This window comes from Microcebus murinus, chromosome 4, assembly GCF_040939455.1.
Source record: "Microcebus murinus isolate Inina chromosome 4, M.murinus_Inina_mat1.0, whole genome shotgun sequence".
NCBI classification, from domain to species: domain Eukaryota; kingdom Metazoa; phylum Chordata; class Mammalia; order Primates; family Cheirogaleidae; genus Microcebus; species Microcebus murinus.
The window spans coordinates 1,890,444-1,918,213 of NC_134107.1; the positions used below are offsets into that span (position 1 = coordinate 1,890,444).

The 27,770-nt window shown below is 59.3% G+C and overlaps 1 protein-coding gene across 1 annotated transcript; it reads right to left on the reverse strand.

The window, feature by feature from the left end:
- Nucleotides 1–12,381: 12,381 nt before the first annotated feature.
- LOC105867932 (cytochrome P450 4F3-like) lies at nucleotides 12,382–27,162 on the reverse strand. Its single transcript, XM_012758370.3, has 13 exons — nucleotides 27,060–27,162; nucleotides 26,515–26,713; nucleotides 23,621–23,765; nucleotides 22,184–22,237; nucleotides 21,964–22,091; nucleotides 20,635–20,756; nucleotides 19,680–19,950; nucleotides 19,270–19,336; nucleotides 18,944–19,073; nucleotides 13,790–13,923; nucleotides 13,630–13,694; nucleotides 13,384–13,466; nucleotides 12,382–13,069 (listed from the first exon to the last, which is right to left on the reverse strand). Exons 2-13 carry the CDS (start codon nucleotides 26,710–26,712, stop codon nucleotides 12,892–12,894), a joined length of 1,575 nt encoding a protein of 524 aa, XP_012613824.3. The 5' UTR covers nucleotide 26,713; nucleotides 27,060–27,162; the 3' UTR covers nucleotides 12,382–12,891.
- Nucleotides 27,163–27,770: the final 608 nt, after the last annotated feature.

Below are 27,770 nucleotides of genomic sequence, written 5' to 3' on the forward strand. Positions count from 1 at the left end.
CCGGGCCTGGCGGCAGACTTAACCGCTAGGAGCAGGAACAAAGAATCCGGCCTCGCTGGGCTTGCTTCCCCGGGTGGGATTCCGGCAACGAAGGGCCCACCTGGAAGGGCAAACCCGGAGGCCGGGCTCAGCGTCCGAGGACAGAGGGGAGGCACCAGGGTAGGGCTGAGAGTGGCCGTGGGCACACGGGGTCCAGGCAGGGAGGGCAGAGCCAGGGGACCCTGAGCGGAGTCCCCGTGCCGCCTGTCCTTGCTCTGACTGTGGGCGGGGCCGGCCAGCTGGGCTCAGTCTTCCCATCTGGGAAATGGGGTGTCAGAGGAGGTCCTCAGTGGGGGACAGAGGAGGGCTCCAGAGAGGAGGGAGGCCCAAAAAGAGGGGGTGAAGGGAAGGGACTAAGCACTAGCACTTGAGCTTCTACAGGCCAGTGCTCTGCTCTGTGCAAGACTGTGCCACTGTGTACTTCCACCGTGCGCCAATACTATCCATAAAGTGGGCCTACTGTGTGCCAAGTGCTGTCTGTTAAGTGTGCCTACTGTGTGCCAGGTGCTCTATATAAATGCTGTATACAGAGCGCCTGGTATTCTACATGAAGCATGCCTACTCTGTATGCTGGGCACAAAAAGCATGCCTACTGTGTGCCCGGTGCCCTATGTCAAGCATACCTACTGTGTGCTGGGTACTCTATATAAAGTGTACTCACTGTGTGCCAGGTACTGTACATAACATGGTGCCTACTGGGTGCTGGGTGCTCTACATAAAATCTCCTTCTGTGCGTCCTGTGCTCTACATAAAATCAACCTACTCTGTGCAAAGTACTTGAGGTGAAGAATGCCTACTGTGTGCCAGCTATGCTAAATCAAATGCATCTACTTTGTGCCAGGCATGCCACATAATATGCACCCGCTGTGTGCCAAATACTCTACATAAAGTGTGCCCACTGTGTGCCAAGCGCTCGGCATAAAGTGCACCTACTGCGTGCCAGGGGCTCTATGCAAAGTTCACCTGCTTCGTGTCAGGTGCTCGCCTGGGTCACACTGCCAAGCCTTCCCGCCGCCCTCCCCTCAGCTCTCCGGGCCAGAGCCCCGCCGATCGGTGGAGAGACCCAAGTGACAGCATCCGGAGGAGGGAAGATGCCCATTCAACAGAAGAAAACACTGAGGCTCAGAGAGGGCGAGCCTCTAGCCACGCTGCAGAGCTCAGGGGAGCCGAGGTCTATCAGACCATCAGGCCCAAACCCTGTCCCTCGGCCGTGCTGTTGCATCACCCTTCGTGGCAGCCAAAGCCCTGCTGATCCGGAGACATTCATAAGGATGGAAACTCAGGTGATGCGGTGGCCCCAGGGGGGACATATCCTGAGGCCCCTGTGTCACCACCTGCCTCCTCCTCCCACGGCCTGGGTGCTCCACCCAGGAATCCCGTGCTCCCTCCGGGGCCTCCCCCGATCCTGTGCAGACCTGCCCTGTGGGTGGTCTCAGGTGAGGGAGGGGGACGGTTCTCCTGACGTGGGTGCAACGAGGAGCCCAAACCTCCCCCTGCCCCGCCACCCCTGCCGCGTCCAGCTCGACCGGCCGGCCGGAGGACTCGGGAAGCTGGTCCCAGCGCACCCGGCGGGCGGGGCGACCTCATCCCCTCCCCCGCACCGAGGGAGCCCCTTCTTGCTGGGAGCCCCACCCACGCCAAGGTCAGGGGGCAAATCCAGAGTGTGGCAGACCGGGCAGGGCCCTGGAGACGCACAGGAAAGAGCCCCCGGGGGCCAGAGGGGCTCAGCTCACTGCGGACCTACTATGTGCCCGGGGCGGGCAGGCAGCCTAGAGCAGGGACGGCGGCCACCACCCTCTGCCAGCACAAGTGGCCGAGCCTGAGCCCTTTAAGCATATTCACCATTGTTCTTTTATTCTACAAACGAGGAATCGATCCCGAGAAATACTTAGGTGACCGCCCACAGTCGCACGGCGTCCCCACCGCCCGGCCTCACACCGCGTCCCCTCGCCCCCCGCCGAGCCCCTTCAGGGCTGCAAACGGGCGTTTCCGCAGTGCCGCCTCCCAGGACTGTTTGGCAATCGCAGGGGACGGCGAGGGTGGACACATGAGGCAGAGTCAGGGCTGGGTCGGCGCTACTCATCGCTGTCACCGTGACCGCTGCTGGCCGTCCCGCCCCTGCGCCCTTCATTACAGAAGAGGAGTCCGGGGTTCACAGCGGGGAAGCCGCCCGCTCCAGTCCCACAGCCGGTTAGGCAAGCGTGAGGCACAGGCGACAGCCAAGCCTGGCATGTGGGAGGTGCTTAGTGAACATGTAGAGAGGAAAGAGGCTTGCGGCCAGGAGCGCTAAGTCTCAGCGACCCGAAGTGCGGCCCACAGACCTGCCTCATCAGCGCCATTGAAAAGCTTGCAGGAGGCCGGCGCGGTGGCTCACGCCTGTCATCCCAGCACTCTGGGAGGCCGAGGCGGGCGGATTGCTCGAGGTCAGGAGTTCAAAACCAGCCTGAGCAGAACCAGACCCCATCTCTACTATAAATAGAAAGAAATTAATTGGCCAACTAACATATATATATATAGAAAAAATTAGCCGGACACGGTGGCCCATACCTGTAGTCCCAGCTACTCGGGAGGCTGAGGCAGGAGGATCGCTTGAGCCCAGGAGATTGAGGTTGCTGTGAGCGAGGCTGACGCCACGGCACTCACTCTAGCCTGGGCAACAGAGTGAGACTCGGTCTCAAAAAAAAAAGAAAAAAAGCTTGCTGGTGGGCAGATCTTTTGAGCTCAGGAGTTTGAGACCAGCCTGAGCAAGAGCAAGACCCTGTCTCTACTAAAAATAGAAAGAAATTAGCTGGACAACTGAAAATATACAGAAAAAGTTAGCCAGGCATGGTGGTGCATGCCTGTAGTCCCAGCTACTCTGGAGGCTGAGGCAGGAGGATCGCTTGAGCCCAGGAGTTTGAGGTTGCAGTGAGCGAGGCTGATGCCATGGCACTCTATCCTGGGCAACAGAGTGAGACTCTGTCTCAAAAAAATAAAAAATAAAAGCTTGCAGGAAATTCAAAATCGCATATCCCTGCACGAAAATACTGGCTCAGAATTGCATCTTCATCGGCCCACAGGGGACTGGTGTATACTCCTTCAAGTTTAGGACTTGCTTTTAGATGAGTAGCTTGAGGCTTTGTGAGGGTGCTGGGAGGGGGGGGCCCTCTTAATCTGTCTGAGGCGTGAGGCTTTTTTTAGTTATAAAACAAGGAGGAGAATCCATACCTCTCACGGCCGTCCATGCAACTCTATGTTTATTGAGCATCTACTATGTTGTCGGGCACTGGGGATGCAAAAGGTGGGCACTCTGGTGTCCAAAGGATCACATCTCATGGAGAGACAGGTGATGATCCAGAAAAAATCGTACCATCAAATAAACCAGACAATCGGGGAGGGCTTCCAGGGGGAGGCGACCTTTTAGCAGAGACACGAGTGAAGAGGGAGAACCTCCAAGAGCCGCTGTGGGATGGGGTCCCCAGGCTGTGCAAAAAGGCAAATGAGGAGATCTCGTGGCTTTGGAATCCATGCTAAGATCACCAACATGTGGGACCACACAGTTTGTCCTTGGGAGGGCCAAGGTGAGCAGGAAAGTGTGGACCAATATTGAGCTCTCATTGGCCACGGGGAGGAATGCGTAGCCCCGCAGGACTCCGCGGAGATGGGCAAGGCAGGACTTACCGGCGGGACTCCTAAATCTCGGATCTGGTGGGAGGAAGGCATCCCTAAGGGAAAGCTCCCTGCTCCAGGAATTTTTTGCCCGGGGAGGCCGGAGCCTCCCCAAAGGGTCTCTTTATCAACCCGGGAATGTCTCGGGGCTCGAATCGCACCAGGCTGGCTTATGGAATGTCCCCCTGGCAAGCGTTGCAGGGAGAGGAGCCACCCATAGGGAGATGGAGGCCGGTGGTCCTCTCTGGGTGCCCTTCCACCCTCAGCGGGAAAGTGCACAGAATGACCAGCCTCTGGTGCTTCCCATCAACCTCTAAGCCTCAGTCTTCGCATCTGAAAAATGGGCCTCCTCGTACAGCCTCGCGGAGGGTTGCAAAGCATTCTATCAGACACGGGCGGAGAGAGAGCAGGGAAGGCGAAGTCCAGATGACCTGTTGTGAGCCATGGTCCCGTCTACACGTAAAACTTACGAATGTGTTAAAAAGCTCGACTGTGCCTTCCTGCGCCCCCACGCCACAACGGACACACGCAAGGCTTCCGTGGGCCGCTGTGAGGGGGCGGACGTCCCCCCACCGACGAGCAAGAGATCGGCGCTGCCACGGACACCGCTGGGCGCCCTCGGCTTCTGGAGACAGTGGCAGACCCACAGAGTGAGGGCTCTGAGCCCCCAAGACTGCCACCCCCTTGCAGGCGCCAGACACCAGCCCGGGCTGCCAGAGCTTCCGACCCCCCGGCGTCCACGTTGGGGTTCGTGTGACCCCTCCTTTGGGCTTGATTAGTTTGCTAGCGTCGCCCACAGAACTCCGGAAGACGCTTGCTCATGTCTGCCAGCGCGGCGTGCAGGGTGTTTGAACGGATGGAAATAAAATAGCCAAATGAAGAGATACAAAGGGTGAGGTCTGGAGGGGTCTGGGGTGCGGGGGCCTCCGTCCCTGCAGAGTTGGGGTGTGGCCGAGCCCCTGCGCGTGGGTGAGTTCTTCGCCTCCGTGTGGTCAGCTACCGGGAGACTCCCCGAAACCTGTTTCTGTGCACCTGTCACGGAGACCGCGTTGGCAAGGCGTGACCGAAGCGTGCACAGCTGTGTGGAAAGGTGAGTGGACAGAAAGGACAGCGCCCACACGCCGCAAGGCCTGTCTGTCCAGATTCCTCTCGGCCCCTCTGTGCAGCATTCCTTCCTCCAGGCTGCCGGGCAGGCCCCTTTCTGGAATGGGTTTTATTACCCATGTCCAGAGAGGCAGGCGAAGATTAGACAGACAGACAGACAGACAGAGATTCTGATTCCTGAGGCCTGCTTCTGTGGTTTAAAATGCCCCCAAATTATAACAACAACAACAAAAAAAAAACTATAACAAGGACTATTGGAGCTATAAGCCAGGAACCGTGCACGAAAACTTGGTATAGAATTTATCTCATAATATCACACACAGTGGAGTCGGGGGAAATAGACTTGGAGCAACGACCCTTTTAACTTCCTACATATATATCTCTCTGTTGCTTTGTTTTTCACACCGAGCTGCTATGCATTTAATCATTAAAACAAGACATCGGGGCCAGGCACTGTGGTTCACGTCTGTAATCCCAGAACTTTGGGAGGCCGAGGTGGGAGGAACATGCGAGGCCAGGAGTTTGAGACCAGCCTGGGCAACATGGCAAGACCCTGTTTCTACAAAATACTTAAATTTAGCCGGGCATGGTGGCATGCATCTGTAGTCCCAGCTATGTGGGAGGCTGAGACAGGAGGATCCCTTGAGCTCAGGAGTTTATGAGGTTACAGTGAGCTATGATCACACCACTGCACTCCACCCTAGGAAACAGAAGGAGACCTTGTCCCTAAAAAAGAATTCTTTTTAAAAGAAATGAGGGGTTGGGACAGGGGCACACACTGCTGGTAGACAGCACAGGTGAGCAGTTCTTGCTTTGAGTCACAATGAATACACAGGCCCCACCTGAGTTCTCTCTAGACAAGCCTGCAGACTGCCTGCTGGCCAGAGTTTCACTATTCTTTCGTCAAACGTCGGGAAGGAACAAGTTCTGGATTTAGCAGAATTTAGCTCAATCCAGGCTGTGTGACCCTGGGTAAGTTTCTTGCCCTCTCTGAGCCTCATATCATCCTTGGCAAAAATGGAGAGGTGGAGTTATACCCCCCAAATAGTTGATTCCTCAACAACAAAACTTTACCTGAGCACCTACCTGTACCAGACACGGTGCTAGGGCCAGGTACACAAAATGACAAAACAGACAGGGTCCCTGGCGTCGTGGTACTCATGTCTGATGGGGAAAGCCCTCGGGTAATAAGACCAAGTCGGATGGCGGCAGTCATGAAAGCAATGACCAGAGTGAGACAAGCTAGTAAGTGATCGCGGGGGGCGTTCTGGACACTGCGACCAGGAGGGACTCCCAAAGAGGTGTCCTTTACTCAAAACCTGAGTGACATGAAGGAGTGGGTCAGGTACAAGGACCAGCCCCAGAGACGCACGCGGAGCATAAAGACCCAGCGTGGAGGTGGGGGACAATCGAATGACATTAAAAGCATGTTCTGGCTGGGCGCGGTGGCTCAAGCCTATCGTCCTAGCACTCTGGGAGGCCGAGGCGGGAGGATCGCTGCTGCTTCAGGGGTTTGACACCAGCCCGAACACTGCCTGAGCACAGTCAGACCCCATCTCTAAATCTAAAAAAAAAAGTAAAAAAGGCAAAAAAAAAAAAAAAAAAAAACAACCAAACACAAAAACCAACAAAACACAGCCAGGCTCTCTAGCAAGCGCCTGTAGTCCCAGCTACCAGGAAGGCTGAGGCAGAAGGCTCGCTCACAGCCCAGGACTTGGAGCCTGTGGTGACCCACCCTCACTGCACTCTGCCCAGGACGCCAAGTGACACTGTCTCCACAAAGAAAAAAAAAAAGCATGTTCTGGCGGGGCACGGTGGCTCACGCCTGTAATGCTAGCACTCTGGGAGGCCGAGGCGGGAGGATCACTTGAAGTCAGGAGTTCAAAACTAGCCGGAGCAAGAGCGAGACCCCGTCTCTACTAAAAAACATGGAAATAAATTAATTGGCCAACTAAAAATATATAGAAAAAATTAGCCGGGCATGGTGGCGCATGCCTGTGGTCCCAGCTACTCGGGAGGCTGAGGCGGGAGGATCGCTTGAGCCCAGGAGTTGGAGGTTGCTGTGAGCGAGGCTGACGCCACGGCACTCACTCCAGCCCGGGCAACAGAGCGAGACTCTGTCTAAAAAAAAAAAAAAGAAAGAAAGAAAGCATGTTCATTCTTCCTACCTTCCTAGTCATGAGATGCACACAGACCTGGGGCCGTGTGACTCGGGGTGCCTGGCGGGGAAGCGGGGGCCAGCCGCAGGGGACCCACCGTGACAGAGGAACCCGGCCCGGCATTCAAGCCAGGAGCAGCCGCCGCCTTCAGTTCACCACGATAAAGGTCTTGAAACGTAACCAGCTCCCGAAGGCACATTTAGGGCCAGCTCAGCTGTCCCGCTGCGCCAACATCTTGGCAGAGGTGGAGGAAGTCATAGAGGCTCATTTGTGAGGGAAAGGGCCCAAGCAAAGCTCCAGAAAGGTCCAGAGTACCCATAATAGCCGGAGTACCTGTGACAGCAGTCATGGCTGATACGAGCCTTCTGTGGGTGGGATCTATTAGGCAGTGCTGAGCTGAGTTGGTCCCGCCAGCCCATGCCCCCAGCCCCACCCCCAGCCCACCCCCACCCCACCCCACCCGCCCCCACCCCACCAGCCCCCACCACCCCCCACCAGCCCCACCCCCACCCCACCCCACCCGCCCCCACCCCACCAGCCCCCACCACCCCCCACCAGCCCCACCCCCAGCCCCACCCCCACCACCCCCCACCAGCCCACCCCCCAGCCCCACCCCCACCACCACCCCCACCCCATCCCACCAGCCCCCACCCCACCAGCCCCACCACCCCCCACCAGACCACCCCCCAGCCCCACCCCCACCACCCCCCACCAGCCCACCCCCCAGCCCCACCCCCACCACCACCCCCACCCCATCCCACCAGCCCCCACCCCACCAGCCCCACCACCCCCCACCAGACCACCCCCCAGCCCCACCCCCACCACCCCCCACCAGCCCACCCCCCAGCCCCACCCCCACCACCACCCCCACCCCATCCCACCAGCACCCACCACCCCCCACCAGCCCCCACCACCCCCCACCAGCCCACCCCCCAGCCCTACCCCCACCCCCCCAGCCCACCCCCAGCCCCACCCCCACCACCCCCCACCAGCCCACCCCCCAGCCCCACCCCCACCACCCCCCCAGCCCCCACCCCACCAGCCCCCACCAACCCCCACCAGCCCACCCCCCAGCCCCACCCCCACCACCCCCCACCAGCCCCCACCCCACCAGCCCCCACCACCCCCCACCAGTCCCACCCCACCAGCCCACCCCCCAGCCCCACCCCCACCACCCCCCACCCCCACCCCATCCCACCAGCCCCACCCCACCAGCCCTACCCCACCAGCCCACCCCCCAGCCCCACCCCCACCCCATCCCACCAGCCCCCACCCCACCAGCCCCCACCACCCCCCACCAGCCCCACCCCCAGCCCACCCCCAGCCCCACCCCCCACCAGCCCCCACCACCCCCACCCCACCAGCCCCACCCCCACCACCCCCCACCAGCCCCCACCCCACCAGCCCCCACCACCCCCCACCAGCCCCACCCCCACCACCCCCCACCAGCCCACCCCCCAGCCCCACCCCCACCACCCCCCACCAGCCCCCACCCCACCAGCCCCACCCCACCAGCCCCACCCCCAGCCCCACCCCCACCACCCCCCACCAGCCCCCACCCCACCAGCCCCCACCCCCCCCCACCAGCCCACCCCCCCCAGCAGCCCCAGCCCCAGAAAGGGGGACTGGGGTGGGGTCCACAGAGACCATCCCTGGGGAGGGGGAAAGGGTGTTTCTCATCCAAAACCAGGAAGGAGACACCAAGACCATCCCTGGAAGGGAGCAGAGGCCAGGCGTGGGGGCACACTCCTACAGTCCCAGCCTCTCTGGAGGCTGAGGTGGGAGGATCCCTTGAGCCCAGGAATTTGCATCCAGCTGGAGAAATACAGGAAGATCCTGTCTCAGATTTTTTAAAAAAAGAAACAGAGGAGCCTGTGGGGTAGGAGGCGGGGCCGGGGAGGACGGGGGTGGACAGAATCTGCAGGACCAGCAGCGAGGGACCACCCGGGCGGGGCGCCCACCGAGCCCCTCTGCAGGGCCCTGTGGGCTGAGCCGCTGCAGGAGCGCGCACCTGCTGCTGCCCCTGCCACCAGGTCGGGAGGTGGCGCTTCGGTCCCTGGGCACATCCAGAGGAGCCCAGAGGGGACGGGGGACTGAGGTCTGTCCTCTGCCGTCCTCGTGCAGGTGCCCTCACTCCGTCTGGGTCCCAGGACCCTCCGCTGCCTGCCCCACCCCCAACCCCCCGGGCGTGGTGACACTGCGGTGACGCTGCCCCAGGGTGCCGCTCCCTCCCTCCCTCAAGGTCCCCTGGCCCTGCCCATGCCTCGGAAGTGTCCTCCACTGAAGTCCCCCCATTAGCCTATTTGCGGTCCCTGCCAGGAGCCAAATGCCACATTCCCCAGGGGACGGGACCCCCGCAAATCGGTCACTCGGGCGGGCGCTGATGTTTGTGTAGGAACGTAGGCAAAACCTCTCCCAACTGTTGCAATGGAAGGAGGAGCGGAAAGTAGAATTTTTTTCATAAATGTCTACACTTACCAATTGCTTCCTTTTCTTTTCCTTTTTTTTTTTTTTTTTTTTGAGACAGAGTCTCACTCTCTTGCCTGGGCTACAGCGCCGTGGCGTCAGCCTAGCTCACAGCAACCTCAAACTCCAGGGCTCAAGCGATCCTCCTGCCTCAGCTTCCCAAGGAGTAGCTGGGACTACAGACATGTGCCACCATGCCCGGCTAATTTTTTCTATATATTTTTAGCTGGCCAATTAATTTCTTTCTATTTTGAGTAGAGATGGAGTCTCACTCTTGCTCAAGCTGGTTTCGAACTCCTGACCTAGAGCGATCCTCCCGAATGGGCCTCCCAGAGTGCTAGGACTACAGGCGTGAGCCACTGCGCCGGCCTGTTTCCTTTTCTCCTGTGAAAGCTGTTTGGTGTTTTTAGTTGTAACTACTAATCTACACAGCTGTAAACCGCAGTTTTACAAGCGAGTGCTCAGTGCCATGCCGGACTCCAGCTGTGAGACTCAAGAGACGACGCAGAGCATCGTGGGTGAGAACCGGACACGGGGTGCAGGCTGCGTGGCTCAAACCCCAGCTGCGGCCCCCTAGTGAAAGGCACCCGGTCCTCAGACTCTGTGACCCCCCCCCCCCAGCCCCGACAGCCACACGGAGGGGAGGCCCTGCCGGCCGCTGTCCCTGGTGCTGAAAGGAACGGCCACATCCCCGCCCCTCTGCCTTCCTCTCACTGTTGAAAACCCACACGACCTCCACTTCCTGCAACATCTAGATGAAAATAAAGTCTGGGTCTTGCTTCTGTGACAAGAAAGTAAAAAATTATTTTTAGTCCTAAGCTTTGAACCAGCTGTGCACCCCAGACCCTTGCGATTTCTCAGATCTAGCTATGGATATTTTGTTTTTGTTTATCTTTTCTTTAAATATTTTGTAGAGGCAGGGTCTCACCATGTTGCCCAGGCTGGTCTCAAGCTCCTGGCCACAAGCAATCCTCCCACCTCGACCTCCCAAAGTGCTGGGATTACAGGTGACAGCCACCACACTCTAACTATGGATAGATACTTTCAATTTACCGAATATTCTAATGAATGTTTTTTTAACAGCAGGTTACCACATTACCAAAAGTTAAAGTTATCTTTTGGGACTTAAAAACATCTCAAAATTTAAATTGCAATGCAAAAAGAAGGGAGAGGAGGGAAATTAATCCTTGTGACATATTAGTTCTTAACATTTTTGGCGCCTAAGTTATACACACTGGCTTGTTCAATCGTCACAACAGCCCAATATATTAGGCAGTAAAAGAACTGAAGCTTAGAGAGATAAGAAGTTTTCCCAAAGCCAAACAACTACTCAATACAGACTGGGATTCTGACCTTGGCAGTTCAACTCCATGGTGACGCGGATTGTCTTAGTCCATTCAGGCTGCTATAACAACATATTGTGAGCTGGGTAATTTATAAACACCAGAAATGGATCGCTCACAGTTCAGGAGTCTGGGGAGTCCAAGGTGAAGGTTCCAGCAAGTCCGGTGTGTGGCGAGAGCATGTTCCTCACAGAGGGCGTCTCCTTGGTGTCCAGCCACGGTGGAAGGGGCAAACACACCCCCTCACGTCTCTTTCTCAGGGACATCGATCCCGTTTATGAAGGCAAAGCCCTCGTGACCTAGCCACCTCCCAGAGGCCCCTCACCTTAACGCCACTGCAGTGGAGGTCAGATTAAAAGGTATGAGTTTGGGGGGGACACGAACATGCAGATCACGGCATGGGTTCAGGATCAGCTCACACTGACAGCACCCACCCGGCTGCCCCATCTTCCCTGGAGAATTGTCCTTGTCCTCGTGGTCCAAAAGGACCATGGACAAGTGGTTTGCGGTGAAGGAAAAGGAGGTTTAGTACTTTTCCAGAAAATGAGGAAAATGACAGACTCCCACCTTAAAGCACCGATTGTCCTAAACACAGGCAGAAATACGGAGCTTTTAGGGGAAAAATTTGCAGCTTCGGGCTGTTGCTGTTTAACTGGAGTTGACGGTTCTGATCCAACCCATCTCAGGAGAAGACAATCCCTGACCTCCACCCAGACCTCCACCAGAACGGTTCCCCTGAGCCATGCCCTGTGGTGCAGAGAACAGTGGACACCCCCCTGCCCCCCATGACCACCGGCCTGAGGCAGGGATGTGGGTTTTAAGTCCCAAAAAGAGTGGGGGAAGTTTTAAAGAGACACCCCAAAAAAACATTTTTACCCTTTCCAAGGCCATTCCCTCTGTCACCCTGTCCCATGTGGGAAAGTCAGGGATCACGTAGTGATTCTGGCAACCTTCCTTAAGAGAAAACTGGGTGCTCTCTCCCCCGAGTACCCCCCTCCTGCTTCCTGCTGCCCGCACGACGGGTGTGGTGTCTGCAGCTCAGCCGCTCCAGGCTGCAGCGAGCTGGGACTGTGTCACTGAACTCCAGCGGGGAAAACCCTCAGAGCTGGATGCCTTTCCAACTCCTTATGTGAATAAATGACATGAAAATGAAATAAAAAACGACAGAGACACAATTCAAACGAAAACCAGAAACCGCAAATATATATAAATTATACTTTCACACTAGGGGCATTTCTCAATTAAGGCAATGCGAAACTCTGCTTTAATGGCCCCATGATGAGCGGGGCGAGTAGCCCAGGCCCAGGAGTGCTACAAGGAGGGGAGTTTGAAATAAACCCTAGCCACTCCGGTGGAACCCTCAAAGGGCTGCGTCTCTCAGGGTGAAAGAGCCTGAACGTGTGATTTCAGCTTCAGTCTAAACTGCCTTAGTGACTTTGCGCCACACAAGCCTTGAACCTCGTTTAACGTAATTCAAATTCTACAAATATTATTTCAAATATGGCGGCCGATACCCAGGCACAGATAACCAGGCAGACAATAATCACTGACCCATGAGTGAAAACCAGCAAAAAGGACAGGCCACATAATCGATGCAGACACTGCAATGATCAGACACACACTATAAAGCAACCAGGCTTTTTATGTTTAATAAACACAGTGTTTTAGTAACCATAGAAACACAGTGAAGAAACCTTAGGAGAGAGAAGCCTGGGTGTTTTGATCAGACATGAGGTCAGGGTAGTGGAAGTACGGAGCCTCTGTGGGTTTGCTTCTGTGACTCAGAGCCTCAAACCTGTTTCTTATGTCCCTCCTTAATCCTGGTCCTTCTCCTGCTCAAATACCTCCCATGGCTCCCTCTCGCCCACGGAAAAAAAAGTCCTTCCCTGGGCTCTGGGAGAACCAGCCATCAGCGAGGGAGCCCTGTGGTCAGCTAGAGAGTGCGTCAGGCTCTTGGGCTCAGGGACACCACCCGCCCCACCAGCCGGTCCCACCTGCAAGTGCCTGCAGCCCCCGCGCGCCCCCTGCTGGCTCCGGGCGAGGCTCAGGCACAGGTGACAGCGGTTTTATTCCTGGGAGTCTGCACAGGCAGGTGGATTGGTTTGGAGTCTCCCAGACCTGGCCGCGGTGGGTCACTGCAGGTCCCCGCTGAGCGGCTCCACCCGCAGCCAGAGGCCGCCCTCGGCGCGCAGGATCAGCTCCGGCTTCCTGCGCGGCTCCGTGTGGTCGGGCAGGAGGCGGAAGCGCAGCAGGGTGAGCGCCAGGACCACCTTCATCTCGGTCATGGCGAAGGTCTGCCCGATGCAGTTCCTGGGGGCGGGAGTGGGGGGTGGGGACAGTGACGGCACCCACGCCCCCATCGGGGCCTCGTCACACGCCTGGATCCTGGCCGGGGGCCCCCACCCTCCCCCGAGCAGCGTGGGGAGCAGGGCCGGGAGCTAATGGTGCCTGGGACCCCCTGTGGGCGTGTGTGTCCCCCACGCTGGCCCAGACTCCAGCCCAACTCAGGCAGCACACAGGGGAGAAGGTCTGAACGCGCCACCGTTGCAGACATCGGAGGGTTCTGATGCGGCCACCACCTGGACCCCCCTCCCCATCCCTGCCTCTGACCCCCGCGGCCTCACCTGGGTCCCGCCGAAAAGGGAATAAACGCCAGGGGTGACCTCTTCTGGGGGTTTTCTGGGTCGAAGCGGAAGGGGTCATACACCTGGGGACCCGGGAAGACAGGGCTGCTGGATGGGGAGTCTCAGGACACCCAGCCTCCCCCAGGAAAGACAGATGTGGGCACAGTAGAGGGGGTGTCTGTGTCCCCGGTCAGGACCCCTCCCCGTCACCAGGCCCCAGGGGGGAGAAGGGGGGAGGGGCAGCACCTCAGGGTTGGACCAGACTGACGGGTTGTGATGAATCCCAAAGATGCTGATGACACAGACGTTCCCTGTTGGGAGGAGGGGACAGTCAGGACAAGGTCCAAGCCGCCTGAAGGGACCACCTCCCCACCCAGGAGCCACCTCCCCCTGCCACGGTGGGCACCTTTGGGGATGACCCGGCCATCGGGGAGCACCACGTCCTTGGTGCAGGTGCGGGAGATGACAGTGACGGGGGGGTGCAGCCGCAGACTCTCCTTGATGCACATGGTGAGGAAGGGCAGCTGGGCCAGGTCCTCCCTGAGGAGCACCCCCAGCGGTCATCCAGGGAGCAAGCACAGCCCTGCTGCTGCCCTGTGACTCCCTCCCACCTCCTCCCTCCGACCCTGAGTCATGCAACAAAATTGACTCTGGAAGAGTCAAGGATGAAAATAGAACTCCCAAAAGCACTAGAAGAAAACTTGGCCCGGTAGTGTTAGCCAAGGAAAAGCAAAGCAGGAGTGAAGGGTATCCTTAAAAGTGTTAATGCATCTGCACAAAAACATTTTAAAAATTATAAAATAAACTAACGAAAGCAGGCGGTGTGGGGGGATCTCCAAGAGGGCTTATAAGTTTGTTTGAATAAGTAAAGTCCAGTTCAGCTCTAGGGTGGGAATGACCTAATATTATAAAAGTGTCAATCCTTTCTGAAATAATCAATATATTCAACACAATCCAATCAATGTCAAGCTGCAATTTTCTTTAGAATTGACACCCTTATTCTGATTGGAAGAAACAAGCCTTGGCTAGAGTTAGGTCAATTTAAAAATAAAAGATTGAAGAAAGGAAACACAATCCACCACATATTAAGACCTATAACAAAGGCATAGCCTTATAATAAAAATGACATAAAACAATTTTTTAAGTCTGTGGTGCTGTTACAAGAACAGAAGAGCAGGTGCGTAGAGCAGAGTGGGGAGCTTTCATCAGGCACGTGACAGGTGGAAACTTAGCACCTCATAAAGGAGGGTGACACATCCTGGGCAATGGGTACTTGGTGGAAGGTGTCCAGACAGTCGGCAACGTGGAAACCAAAAGACCAGATGCTTGTCCACTCTGTGTACAGGGTGGAGTCCCTTCCTAGAGGGGAAAGGTAATACTACAAAGTTAAAATAAGATAACGTAAGAGATATTTTTGTGACCTAGGAGTTGGAATGCTTAACACCCCAAAGCACAAGCAGAAAGATTGAAAAAAAAAAAAAAAGGGGGGGCCGGGCGCTGTGGCTCACGCCTGTAATCCTAGCTCTTGGGAGGCCGAGGCGGGCGGATTGCTCAAGGTCAGGAGTTCAAAACCAGCCTGAGCAAGAGCGAGACCCCGTCTCTACTATAAATAGAAAGAAATTAATTGGCCAACTGATATATATATATAAAAAAATTAGCCGGGCATGGTGGCGCATGCCTGTAGTCCCAGCTACTCGGGAGGCTGAGGCAGAAGGATCACTCGAGCCCAGGAGTTTGAGGTTGCTGTGAGCTAGGCTGACGCCACGGCACTCACTCTAGCCTGGACAACAAAGTGAGACTCTGTCTCAAAAAAAAAAAAAAAAAAAAAAAAAAAAGGGAAAAAATGCACATGAAAAGTAAGAATTTCTGTGCAATAAAAGAAACCATGGACCACATTGCATTCTGATGAGAGATTCAGAGGAGATATTCACCATAAGGATAGCGATCTAGAACAATCTCTGGAATAGGTAAGACATTCCTGCAAATCAACAAGGGGAAGGGCAGGTGAGCCAGCAGGAAAGTGGGCAAAGAATACGACCCAAGAACTCAGGGGAGCCCAAATGCGAGATAAACCAGGAGGTGCTCAAAGTCGCTTGTGAGCAGGGAAATGAAAACTGTCTGACAGTGACACGTCACGCCACACCTATTCGAGGCAAGAGTTAGCAAGGAAGGTGATGCCAAGGGTCGCCGAGGGTGGGGGTAGAGGAACCTCACGCACTGACAATGGTGTGGACAGTACTGCCTTTCTGCAGGGCGACTGCCAGCGCGGCCAGGGACACACCACGTGTGTTTTACGGTCCAGCCCAACAGCAAATTCTCATCGCATCTCTCACAGTAAAAGGCTCGGAGCTGTACGGACGCGCATCACACGGAGAGACGTTCTGATGAATGACGCTGCATCCCTAGGATGGAATCTCACACAACTAGCAGAACGGAGGAAGCAGCGGTCACTAGTCCCATCACAAACTGGAGGCTAAGTCAGCAGAGAGATACTAACAGGCAATCTGGAAATATCTGTTATAATTTAAAAGGTTTATATAAACATCCTGGACGGAGGGGTGAGCTGGGTAAACTGAGGACGGGTACGTAGCCCTCAGATAGGAGGAGCTCCGAGACACACGTGGAGTGAGAAGAACAAGTGGCGTCACGTACATGGATATATGTAGACTCTATCGCCAAGGGAAAGGTCTAGAAGGGCTTACCGCGAATGAAGCAAGTAAGATTAGGCTGGAAGGAGAGGAAAACATTGGTGAACTTAATCTTCCCGGTAATGGTCCCTTTTGTGAAAACGGGAAATAAAATCGTTCCTCTGATCGTCTTTGCAACTCAAAACTAATTTTTCAGAACTTCATACTGGAGAAAGCGGAAAGCATCTTAAAGCTACGCTGTCAGCATTCATCCCTGAGCGCTCCGTGCACGCTCCGAGTTGTGCGGAAACAGGGTGAAAAAACGCACGCGGGGAGGGACTGAACAGGTGAAAGGGGAAGAGACGGAACCTTGTCTGGAAGGAGCAGGAAGCCCTGGGGCAGGACTGGGGTTGGGACGCGGGCACAGGACGGAAGTTTATATTCATAGCAACCCTTTTGTACTGTTTGATTATTGGCCAAGTGCATAATTTTTCGAGGTTGAGGGCAGCACAAAGACAGGACAGCTGAGCCGAGCAACGCCTTGAAGTTCCCGGCAATGCCTCCAAATCGTTTGTCCCGTCCAACCTCTCCTCCCCATCTGTCAGCCCTTGGACCAGAACCTATCCCCTGGACTCACACCTCCCAACTCATCCCCTCCAGTTTCCCCCCTTGTAGCCACAGAAAGATGTTTCTGACCTGGACCTCCCCTGCTCAAACATCTCCCACGGCTCCCCATTGCCCTCCTATGTTAGTCCTGGATCTCCCTTCAAGAAAAAAAAATTGCTGTCCAGCTGCAAGAACTGCAATGAGCTGCCAGCCCCCAGCTACGGGGTCTTCAAGTTCTGCTGCACCATCCAACGAAGGCCACACTGTCCTGGGCCACCACCACCCCCAGCCCCCAGCCAGTGACTGAGCATTGCCATTCACCAGTGTCTGACCGTTTCTGCCCAATGTCTGACTTCCCTACCAGCAGCCTCTCTGCCCACATTTACCTTTGATCTCATATCAGCTTCCCAAGGGACTAGCACCGGCACGCCTCAGGTTAAAGTCCAATCTCCCCCGCTTTTTTTTTTCTTGAGACACAGTCTCGCTTTGTCACCCCAGCTAGAGTACAGTGACATGATCATACCTCACCACAACCTTGAACTCCTGGGCTCAAGTGATCCTCCTGCCCCAGCCTCCTGAGTAGCTGGGACTACAGGTGCAGGCCACCATGCCCGGCTGATTTTTTCTATTTTTAGTAGAGACAGGGTCTCGCATCTCGCTCAGGGTGGTCTCGAACTCCTGACCTGAAGCGGTCCTCCCACTTCGACCTCCCAAAGTGCTAGGAGTACAAGTGCGAGCCAGCGCGCCCAGCCCGAAGGGTTTCCCAAGCATCCCCAGAGGGGCTTCCATGGCCGGCTCCAGCCCCATCGGGACGCCCCTGTGCACCCCTCACACTGAGCGCTTCACACGGGGCCAGACACTTTTACTCCCCAAACGCACCAGGCTCCCTCCTGCGTGCCTCCATCCCGGCTTTGCACGGCTGCCCCTTGGGTGGAGGCACCGCCCTGCCCCCATGCCCAGCGTGGTGAGTTTGTACACACTGCTGCCAACACGGCCTCCCCTCCTTCCCCTCCTGCCCCGGCCTCCCCTCCTCTCCCTCCTGCCCCAGCCTCTCCTCTCCCTCCTTCCCCGGCCTCTCCTCCTCTCCCTCCTGCCCCAGCCTCCCCTCCTCTCCCTCCTGCCCCGGCCTCTCCTCCTCTCCCTCCTGCCCCAGCCTCTCCTCTCCCTTCTGCCCTGGCCTCTCCTCCTCTCCCTCCTGCCCCAGCCTCTCCTCTCCCTTCTGCCCTGGCCTCTCCTCCTCTCCCTCCTGCCCCAGCCTCTCCTCCTCTCCCTCCTGCCCCGGCCTCTCCTCCTCTCCCTCCTGCCCCAGCCTCTCCTCTCCCTTCTGCCCCGGCCTCTCCTCCTCTCCCTCCTGCCCCAGCCTCTCCTCTCCCTCCTGCCCCGGCCTCTCCTCCTCTCCCTCCTGCCCCAGCCTCTCCTCTCCCTCCTGCCCCGGCCTCTCCTCCTCTCCCTCCTGCCCCAGCCTCTCCTCTCCCTTCTGCCCTGGCCTCTCCTCCTCTCCCTCCTGCCCCGGCCTCCCCTCCTCTCCCTCTTGCCCCAGCCTCTCCTCCTCTCCCTCCTGCCCCGGCCTCCCCTCCTCTCCCTCCTGCCCCAGCCTCTCCTCCTCTCCCTCCTGCCCCGGCCTCTCCTCCTTCCCCTCCTGCCCCGGCCTCTCCTCCTCTCCCTCCTTCCCCGGCCTCTCCTCCTCTCCCTCCTGCCCCGGCCTCCCCTCCTCTCCCTCCTGCCCCAGCCTAGCCACGCAGGACTGAGGCGGGGCTGGGCACTACGGTAGGAGGGCGGGCATTGGGGACGAGCTTACTGAATGAAGAGACGGATGCCTTTTACCCACTACGACCGTTGTGCATCCGGGGGACAGACTGTAAGGCGGGAATTGGAGGCAGGCGCAAAAGCCAGAAAGAGTGAAGTCTTAGGATAAAAAATGCAACTATAGGCAGAAAACCCAGCGGTGGAGGAGCAGTTTCCTTACTGCATGCACGCTGGGTGGCATATGCTTTATACACGTTGCCACTAAATCTCCAGGAAGCCCGGTTGGGTAGAAATGCGTCCCATCGGCAAAGAAGAAAGGGGTTCAGAGAAGAGACTTGATTGTACTAATGTCACATAGCAAGTTGTCGGGGCAATAAATATGGACTCCCAGAACATTCTGCCCCAAAGCCTGCAACCTTTCCCTTGCTGGCCAGGCTGGGTACCGGGCCCTGCTTCTGCGCCCTGCTCCTATTGCCACTAGGCACTAATGGCAGAGTCAGCAAAGCCATCTCCTCCTTCCCCGCCCGGCAGCAGAGCCAAGGAGAGGGGCTCGGGGACAGGCCGTGAGGACCCGCACTCACCACTCAATCTCTGCGGGCTCACGGCCCCTCAGCAGCTCCCGCACCTCCTGCCGGCAGCGCTCCTGGTGCTCCGGGTGCCTCGCGAGGTTGTACAGGACCCAGGAGAGACCGCTGGCCGTGGTGTCGTGGCCTGAGGGGCAGCCAGGCAGGCTGGAGTCTCTGGGCTGCTTCAGCACCAGGGTGTGGACAGCGCCACCCATGGGGGCTCTCAGGGAGGATGGGAGAAGGGCGGGGATGGGCAGAATGGAGGGATCCAGCTCCACCCATCCAGTCCCTGGCCTGGAGAGACCCCCGTCCCCACTGCAGTCCCACACCGGGACCCTCACCCCCAAACATGAAGGTGTCAGCCTCTGCCCGTATGTCTTCGTCTGACAGCTCCTTCCCATCTTCATCCTGGAGACAGGAGGCAAAACCCCCGGGTCACACCTGCTCTGAGGGCACCTGAGCCCCACCGGAAACATCCCTGAAGACCCATCGTCCAAGCAGGATGCCGCCCTTGCCATCTCCAGACCTGCCACACGGGCTTCCTCCCTGGCCTCCTGCCTCCCGCTTGCTCCTCCCAGACAGCCTTCCACACGGTCACTCTGCAACCTGTCTCCCACGTGTCCCGCCCTTCCTCAACCACCTTCCATGGCTCCCCAGTGGGTGCCCTGTGGATCAAGCCCTGGCTCATGGACCTGACATTGGACATCAGTGTCTAGTCCGGCTCTGGAATCCGGGTCCCAGAGAGGCCCACCTTGGCCAGCAGGAGCACATCGATGAAGTCCAAGGTCTTGGACTTGGCCTTGGCTTTGAGGAAGCCGTCCACACCCTGGCTCTCGAGGGCGCGGCGCCGCTCGCGGACCACGGCGTCCGTGAAGCCGTGCACCAGGGCGCAGGCCCTGCGGAAGCGCCGCCCGTCGGGCGTGAGGTGGTACAGGAGGTCCGCGTGCAGGAGGACCCGCTGGTGCCGTTTCACGATGAGCGCGCTGAGCTCCAGGGTGGCGGCGATGTACTCGCTGGGACGCCTGCAGGGCCCAGGAAAAGAGAGGAGGTGGCTGCGGGCCACAAGGAGAACCCTGGCGGCGCCTCCAGGCCGAAGCCCAAGACCACGTTCCCTCCAGGAGATGGGGCCGCCCCACCCCGCCTCTCCCCGCCTCCACGCTGTGCCGGCTCCTCACCCCAGGCCCCAACGCAGAGCTTGGGCGTCGTGCTCATGTTCCCTCTGATGCGACATCCAGTCCTGCCCCCCGTTCTTCCTCAGTTTCTCCCAGAACTTCCCCATCTTCTCCACCGAGCTCAGACCTCCTCCTCCCCACGGTCCCAACCCTCACGTCTACGAGACAGTCCATCCTCTAGAGAGCCCACGTCCGAGCTCAGCTCTGACCATGACTGTCATCGCTCTAACACCCGCCATGGCTCCCTGGGACCTCAGGACAAGATTCCTACCCCTCTGCCTGGCCGTCAATGTCCTTGAGACCCGGCCAATGCCGCCCCTCTCCCCCCTCCCCGCGGCGGCTCCTCGCTGCCTGCTGGGCATGCTCTGCCCACCCAGCCTCCCGGCTCTGCCCGCATCCTCGCCTACCTGGAAGAACTGCTCTTTCTCTCTCCCCTTCCCTGTTTTTGACGCTTCCCACCCTTCCGGGAGGGCTCTAGTCTGTTCTCCCGCCTCCACTTAGTCACACGTCCCCAGGCCCCGGGCAAGGACTCACTCCTGGCAATGGCTGTCGAAGCTGAAGACGCATTTCTGCAGACTGTCCAAGGTCATGAGGCTGATGTGCTCGAACATGTCCAGACGGGCGCTGCCCTCCGAGGCCAGGCGCTGCCACTTGGCCTGGCCAGAGAAGGGCACAGAGCTGGGGCTGGTCCCTGGCTCCCCTGAGCCCCTCCCCAACCACAACCACCAGGATGGACTCCCCCAGAACCAGCTTTCTGTCCTCTGCCACTTGCACCTGTCCCCAGGCAGGCCCAGAGCCGGGTGGGAGAGGACGCTGTCACTATTCCGAGATGAAGACCCCAAGGCTGGGAGTCAGGACCTGAGCTCAAGTTCCAGCTCTGCCCCCCCGTGCTGAGCGCCCTCGGCCAGCTCACTGCCCTCCCCCCGTCCCGCCTGTCACATCTTTAGAAACAGTCAGAACAGCTGACCTGCTTCGTTGCCAGTTAAACCAAGCCCTGCTCCACCACGCCCAGCTCGCTACTAGCTGGGTGACCTTGGGCAAGCTCCCCGACCTCTCTGAGCCTCAGTTTCCTCATCCATCATGTGGCCATCACAGTCCTCTCTACCTCACAGGGCTGTGCAGATTAGATCAGAGTCGACGTATGTCGTGGAATTGCTGTATAGCCTCTGGCATACAGCAAGTGCTCAATCGATGGTAGCCCTCACTGTCACCCTCATCACTAGCACAGTGCTGCGTGATTGCAGAAATGCCCTCGATTTTCCATCCCTCCCCCTCTGCAATGCGATTTGCAGCCCTCCCGTTGCGGGGCGGACCCTTCTCTCCACCCTGGAAGCTGAGCCGCCCGTGGGCCCCGCCTCGGCCAGCAGCACGTGGACACATGACGGCGTGCCGGCTCCGAAACCCAGCGCCGAGAGGCACCGAATGTCTCTGATCCCTCTCTCGGAACCCGGGCCCCGCCATGCTAGCAAGCCCAGGCTGGCCTCCCGGAGCACAAGGGACAACTGGAACAGTCCAGTCGGCCCAGCACGGCCAGTGAGCTTGAAAGTGGTTTGTCTCGCAGAAAGAGCTACCCTGCAGGCTCCGTCACGGTCACCTGACGTCCAGGGGACTTCCGTGGACAGACTAGACGTCACTGCCTCCTGAGCACCTGCCACGTGCCAGACGCGTGACTCCATCCCATCAGCGTGACCGCTCTTTGCGCAGGGATCATCACGCCCGTTTCACAGACGAAGAAACCGAGGCTCCAAGAGGAAAAGCAAGGGCCCCAAAGCCACCCAGAGGGCCCAGATCTCAGACAGATCTGTCCGGGGTCACGCCCACGTTCCCAAAGCTCCAGCTGGGGCCCTGGGTGCGAGGACTCACGTGCATGATGCCGGCACTCCTGTTGAAGATCTGCACGTAGGGCTTCAGGATGTCAAAGTGGAAGGCGGGCGTCAGCATGCGGCGGTGGCGGCTCCACTTGTCACCGGCGCTGAGCAGGAGCCCGTCCCCTAGGAGGGGCAGGCAGGGGCCGTGGTCCTGGGGAGCACCTTCCGCTGGCCCCCAAGAGTGTCCCCAGACCCCTCCTCCTGCAGTTACTCACCCAGCCAGGGTCTCAGGAAGCTGTAGAAAGTACTATCCTTGGGTGTGATGGCAGCTGACGTCAATGAGGACCATCAGGGGACACGGAGAGGGGAGGGGAGGGTGTTGGGTGGGAGACGGAGGTCACCAGCCGGGGGCTGCACTGCCCGCTCCAAGCCCAGCACAGCAGGAAGGGGGCCGAGGGCAGAGGAAGCAGGAAGGACGGGGCGGGGGGACCAGACCAGGCTGCAGCAGACGGGACAGCATGACACGCCCTGACGTAGCACAGCACGCCCCGTCATGCGTTGACATGGCTACTACATGGTCCCACATACTCTGCACCACGCGAGCACAGCCCAGCACCCGACAAGACACCTTCAGAGGGACCTGAGACACCCTGAGTGGCTCCGCACCCCCTGACATGTCCTGACATGGACCTGGGACACGGGACATGGCCTGGCACGTGTCGGCATGTTCCTGGCCGTGGCCACAACATACGTGACCTGCTCTGGCACGACACGACATGCCCTGACATGGGCCCGAAATGGTCTGACACGGCCTGGGGGTGCCCCACAAACGAGCCCCAGATGGGGCTTAAATATGGCCCTGCTGGAGGCCCCGGGTGGCCCGACCTCCTCAGCCCCGCCCGCTCCCCGCGGAGCACTGAGCGCTTCTGGCCGAGGGCTCCTCCGTCCCCAGAGACCAGGGGACACCGCCCCTCACTCGCTGAGCTCTGCCCGCCTCGATGAGCCGCCACGACTCCACCCGCCACCAGAGCAGCCCCCGGCTGGCCTGACACAGTTTCCCCATCCGGGGGCTGGCGGTCTTCCTCCGACCCCCCTCCCTCCCACCCACCTTTCCGTTGAGGGTCTCTCCCCCGCCCCCCGAGGCCACTGGGGTGGCAGAGAGGCCTCGGCATGCTGCGTCACCTTGACAGGTCACTGTGCCTCCCTAAGCCTCAGTTTCCTCACCCGGGAAATGCCCGTCTCAGAAGTGGGCCTGGGACCTGGGCCAACACATTTAAGGGGATCCTGTGAACACAGGGAATTCTCCACGGGGGCCGAGCTTCTGAGACCCGCCTTTAGCAGCCTGAGAGTGAAGCCACCACAGAGAGATGCAGAAGTCAGAGATGAAGACAGGCTCCCGGGGGCATTGTTTAAACACCTGGATCCAGCCGTGCCTGAAGGCCACCCTTCCTGGACTTTACAGTCCATAGATTCTCTTCCTTTGCTTACACCACACCGGGTGGAGTTGCCATTACTCACAGCTGGAAGAGGCCTGAGTAGCCAGAGAGAGCGGGGACCTGCCCGGAGTCGCCCAGCAGGATGTTGGCAGAGCCATGGTCTCTGTCGGTTGTTTCTGTCTCCCTGCTCAGCCTGGCCTGTCCGGGGGGGGGGGTGGGGAGGCTGAGAGCAGAGGCAGGGAAGAGGCTGGGGGCATAGGCGCCTGGGAGAGATACCTGAGGCCTGGAGCAGGGGGGCAACAAACTTAGGGTGCACGAGCCGCAGGACGGGGTAGAAGGGCCCGACCCACCAGAGGTGGACGTCACGGAAGTGGTGGCCCAGGTCCTCGATCAGCCGCATGCCCTCCTCGTTGCTCTGGGCCTGGGGGACAGTCAAGGCTGACACCAGGCCTGGCAGGAGCCTCGGACGCTGCCACCGCCCGCTGCAGCCCCCTGGCCACCACGCGCCCCACCCCTCTCGGCCCCTCTGCCTGGATTATCGGTCTACACCCGCTGTGGGGTCAGCTTCTCTCGGTCAGTCTCCGTCTGTGTCTGTGTCTATGTGCCTCTCGCCCCCCCTTCCTCTCTGAGTCTTTCCCTAGATAGGCGCGTGGGGGGGTGGATGGGTGGAGAGAAATAGGACGGACAGGCAGACAGGCCGGGTAGATACAAAGGAGAGGTGAAGACATAGAAATGTAGAACAATGAGAGCACAGGTGATGACAGGCAGACACGGATGTGTGGTGTCAGTGCGTGCATGTGTTTCTTTTACCCGTGTTTGCCTGTTCCTCACTCTGTGGCCTCCCCTCCCCCCTCCCCTCCCCCATCCCCTCCCCCATCCCCTCCCCTTCTCCCCTCCCCTCCCCCCTCACTCTGTCCAGGCAGCTCTGCCAGACATGCTGAGGGACAGGATGCTTGAGCGAGAGAAAGAGGAGAGAAAGGGGGTGAGGGCCGGTCTCGGTGGCTCAGGCCTGTAATCCTAGCACTCAACGTCAGGAGTTCGAGACCAGCCTGAGCAAGAGCGAGACCCCGTCTCTACTAAAAATAGAAAGAAATTAATTGGCCAATTAAAAATATATATAGAAAAAATTGGCCGAGCATGATGGTGCATGCCTGTAGTCCCAGCTACTGGGGAGACTGAGGCAGGAGGATCACTTGAGCCCAGGAGTTTGAGGTTGCTGTGAGCTAGGCTGATGCCACGGCACTCACTGTAGCCTGGGCAACAAAGCGAGACTCTGTCTCAAAAGAAAAAGGAAAGGAAAGGAAAGGAAAGGAAAGGAAAGGAAAGGAAAGGAAAGGAAAGGAAAGGAAAGGAAAGGAAAGGAAAGGAAAGGAAAGGAAAGGAAAGGAAAGGAAAGGAAAGGAAAGGAAAGGAAAGGGAGAGAGAGAAAGGAAGGAAGGAAGGAAGGAAGGAAGGAAGGAAGGAAGGAAGGAAGGAAGGAAGGAAGGAAAGAAAGAAAGAAAGAAAGAAAGAAAGAAAGAAAGAAAGAAAGAAAGAAAGAAAGAAAGAAAGAAAGAAAGAAAGAAAGAAAGAAAGTGAGGGGACCCCAAAGCGTGGGGTCTGGGCAGTGGATGTGCTAGACCGAGAGTGGGGCAGGGCGGGGCGGGGCAGTGAGTCTGGACTCACACCTGGTGGGCTGGAGGTGTCGCGAGACCCCCATGAGGAGGGCCCATGGCCCCTGCTCAGGAGAGCCGTGAGCTGGGACCCCCACCCCGACGCTCCTTGGCGAAGCTGGAGCCCTGGGGGAGGAGGGGCTGGGGGCAGGGGAGAGGCAGGAGGGGCTGGTGGGCCCTGGGGACCTCCACAGTGGGGGGTGTGACAACAGCAGAGACAGGGGGCCCAGGGGGAGGCCCAGGGGATCCGGGGATGGCGGCGTCCTGGACCCAGGAGAAGACGAGGTGGGGGCGGGACGGGGCGGCCAGCAAGCCAGAGAGACGGAGGAGCCGGGCCAGGAGCCACCCCTGGGGTCTGGGGGCCTGGAGGCCGCGGTCATCCCAGGGGGCACGGGGGCGGCGAGGGGCGAGCGGGGAAATAGAGGCAGTGAGTGGACACAGCTCGTTGTCCGAGGCACGGCGAGCCGGCCGGCAGTTGGGGCGCAAAGAGAACGAGGTGCCCTGCACAGGGGGCGGGCGGGGACCCACATGTCGCCCGTCTGTGCCGTTCTGTGACTCTCTCTAGCGTCAGTCACTGTGGAAAGGGGTCGGTGAATAGCGGCCGCCGCACGGATCGGAAGGAAACGTTCTCCAAACGGCCGGGCCGGCAAGAGCCTTCGGCCCAGGAGCAAGTGACAGAAAGGTGAGCGCGGGGCAGCCCAGCCAGGAGGGTTGACGGGACGCTCTTGGGAGGGAGGAGGGACCGGACGTCCCCAGGGGGCTGAAGACAGAAAGGAGGGAAAGAAGGAAGCTGGAGGGAGAGGGGTCCCGGCCTCGGAGGTGGCGCTTTTACGGGTGACAGCAGATCCAAAGTGTGTTCTGGCAACAGGAGCCCACTCGGGACGGAGGACAGGCCCCTGGGGATGAGGCTAGGACGGCGGCGTGAGGAGCCTCCTCCCGGGAGTGCGGCTGGGAGGGCCAAGGCCGCAGAGAGCCCTTCTGCCAGGGAGGGCAGGATAAGAAAGAGAACGTGCCGTGCCGTGCGGGAGGAAAGGCAGGGACACAGAGCACGGCCACACCTCTCCTCCAGCCCAGCTGCGCCCTGCCCTGCGGCTGCAGGGAAGGAAGGGGGTCTTGGCAAATTCCCACGGGAGGTGCAGACCCCGGCCCAGGCCAGCAGACACGGGCCCGGCAGGGACAGACCCTGCACGGTGCCCTCAGGAGCCCTCCAGCCCCGCCGTGCAGAACGGGGCACCAGGGCCCTGCCCTGTGCAGCCTCCCCACGAGCCCCCCGGTGCCCCAGGGGGGAGACAGGCGGGAAGAGGACGCTGAGCAGGCCGGGTGGGAGGACAGGGAGGGGACAGAGGCCGGGTGGCACAGCAGAGCAGCGAGGCAGCGAGCAGGGGAGAGTGAGCCGCCGCCCTCGCTTCTCTGCCATCCCGACCCCAGCCCACCTCCGCCCCTGGCCCCCCAGCCCCTTCCCCGCCCTGGGGAAGTCCCCCGCCCTGACCCCCAGCCCCGTCCTGCTGCCACACTCACCAGGCCCAGGTGACCCCAGAACCAGCTACGTTTAGGGGGCTGCGGGAAGCAGCGGAGGCGGCGGCAGGTGGCGTGGAAGGCGCAGGCCCAGGCCAGGACGCGGGCCAGGAGCCAGGAGGCCCCGAGCAGCAGCAGCAGCAGCCACGGGGAGGCGGCCGCCGGCCCCAGGCCCAGCCAGGACAGGCTCAGCTGGGGCATCCTGCAGGGCAGGCGGGTGCAGGGGCAGCTCCTGAGGCCCAGGGGAGGGGAGGGGCGCCAGGCCCGGTGCAGGGGGCGGGGGAGGGCTCAGAGATGGGGACGCAGGGGCTGAGAGCAGGGAGGGACACCCAGGGGCCCCAGGGGCAGAGGAAGAGGAGGAGGAGGAGGAGAGAGCAAGCTGATTCCAGTTTAGAAAGGCCCAGCTGAATCACAGGGAGGTTGCCAGGAGCTCAGTTACTGGGAAACCACCAGTCCCCTGGGCTGGCAGCCTGGAGCCGCCCCAGCCTCGGGCAGTCCCCTCCCCAACCCGGGCCAGGACCCCCCAGCCCCGCCCCCCAGCCGGGCACCTTCTCTGGGGAGCAGCTCGCCCACACAACTCCTTCTCCCCTCCTCCTGGGACGCCTTTGGCGCTGGGCACCCCTGCCCCACAGCAGGCCGGGCCGGCTGGGCCAGCCAATCCCCGCGGACCCGGCCACCTCCGCCCTGCCTGGGCACTAGGCCAAGAAGACACGAGGGCACGAGGGCGGGACCAGTTGGGTACAGAGAGGAACCAGCTCTCGGCTACACGCAGAGTGGGAACCGGAACTTCACAGCTCAGCACCTCCCGTGCAAACCAGGGGCGAGGGTGACTCGGGGCCCCCAGATTTACAGCCGTCCCCACCCTCCAGGGCCAGGGGAAAGCACGAACTTGAGGGCCCAGGAGCTGCCTAAGCAGGACCAGGACACGCTCTGGATCAAGCCACCTCCCCCGAGTCCCTCCCCAAACGCGGGCTGGCTGGGGAGGACACCGTGCCTCATTACTCAGAGCAGAGTCAGGACGATTACAGATTAGAGGCCCGGCCACACGGTGTGGCAGGAGTTCAAGTCCTGCCTCCTGGCAGCCCAGCCCCGGGCTGAGGCATGACTGCTAGGGACCGGAACAAAGAATCCAGTCTCTCTGGGGGTTACTTGGGTCCGATTCTGGCTAGGAAGGGCCCACCTGGAAGGGCAAACTCGGAGGCCAGGCTCAGCGTCCAAGGACAGAGGGGAGGCGCTGGGGTGGGGCTGAGAGGGGCCGT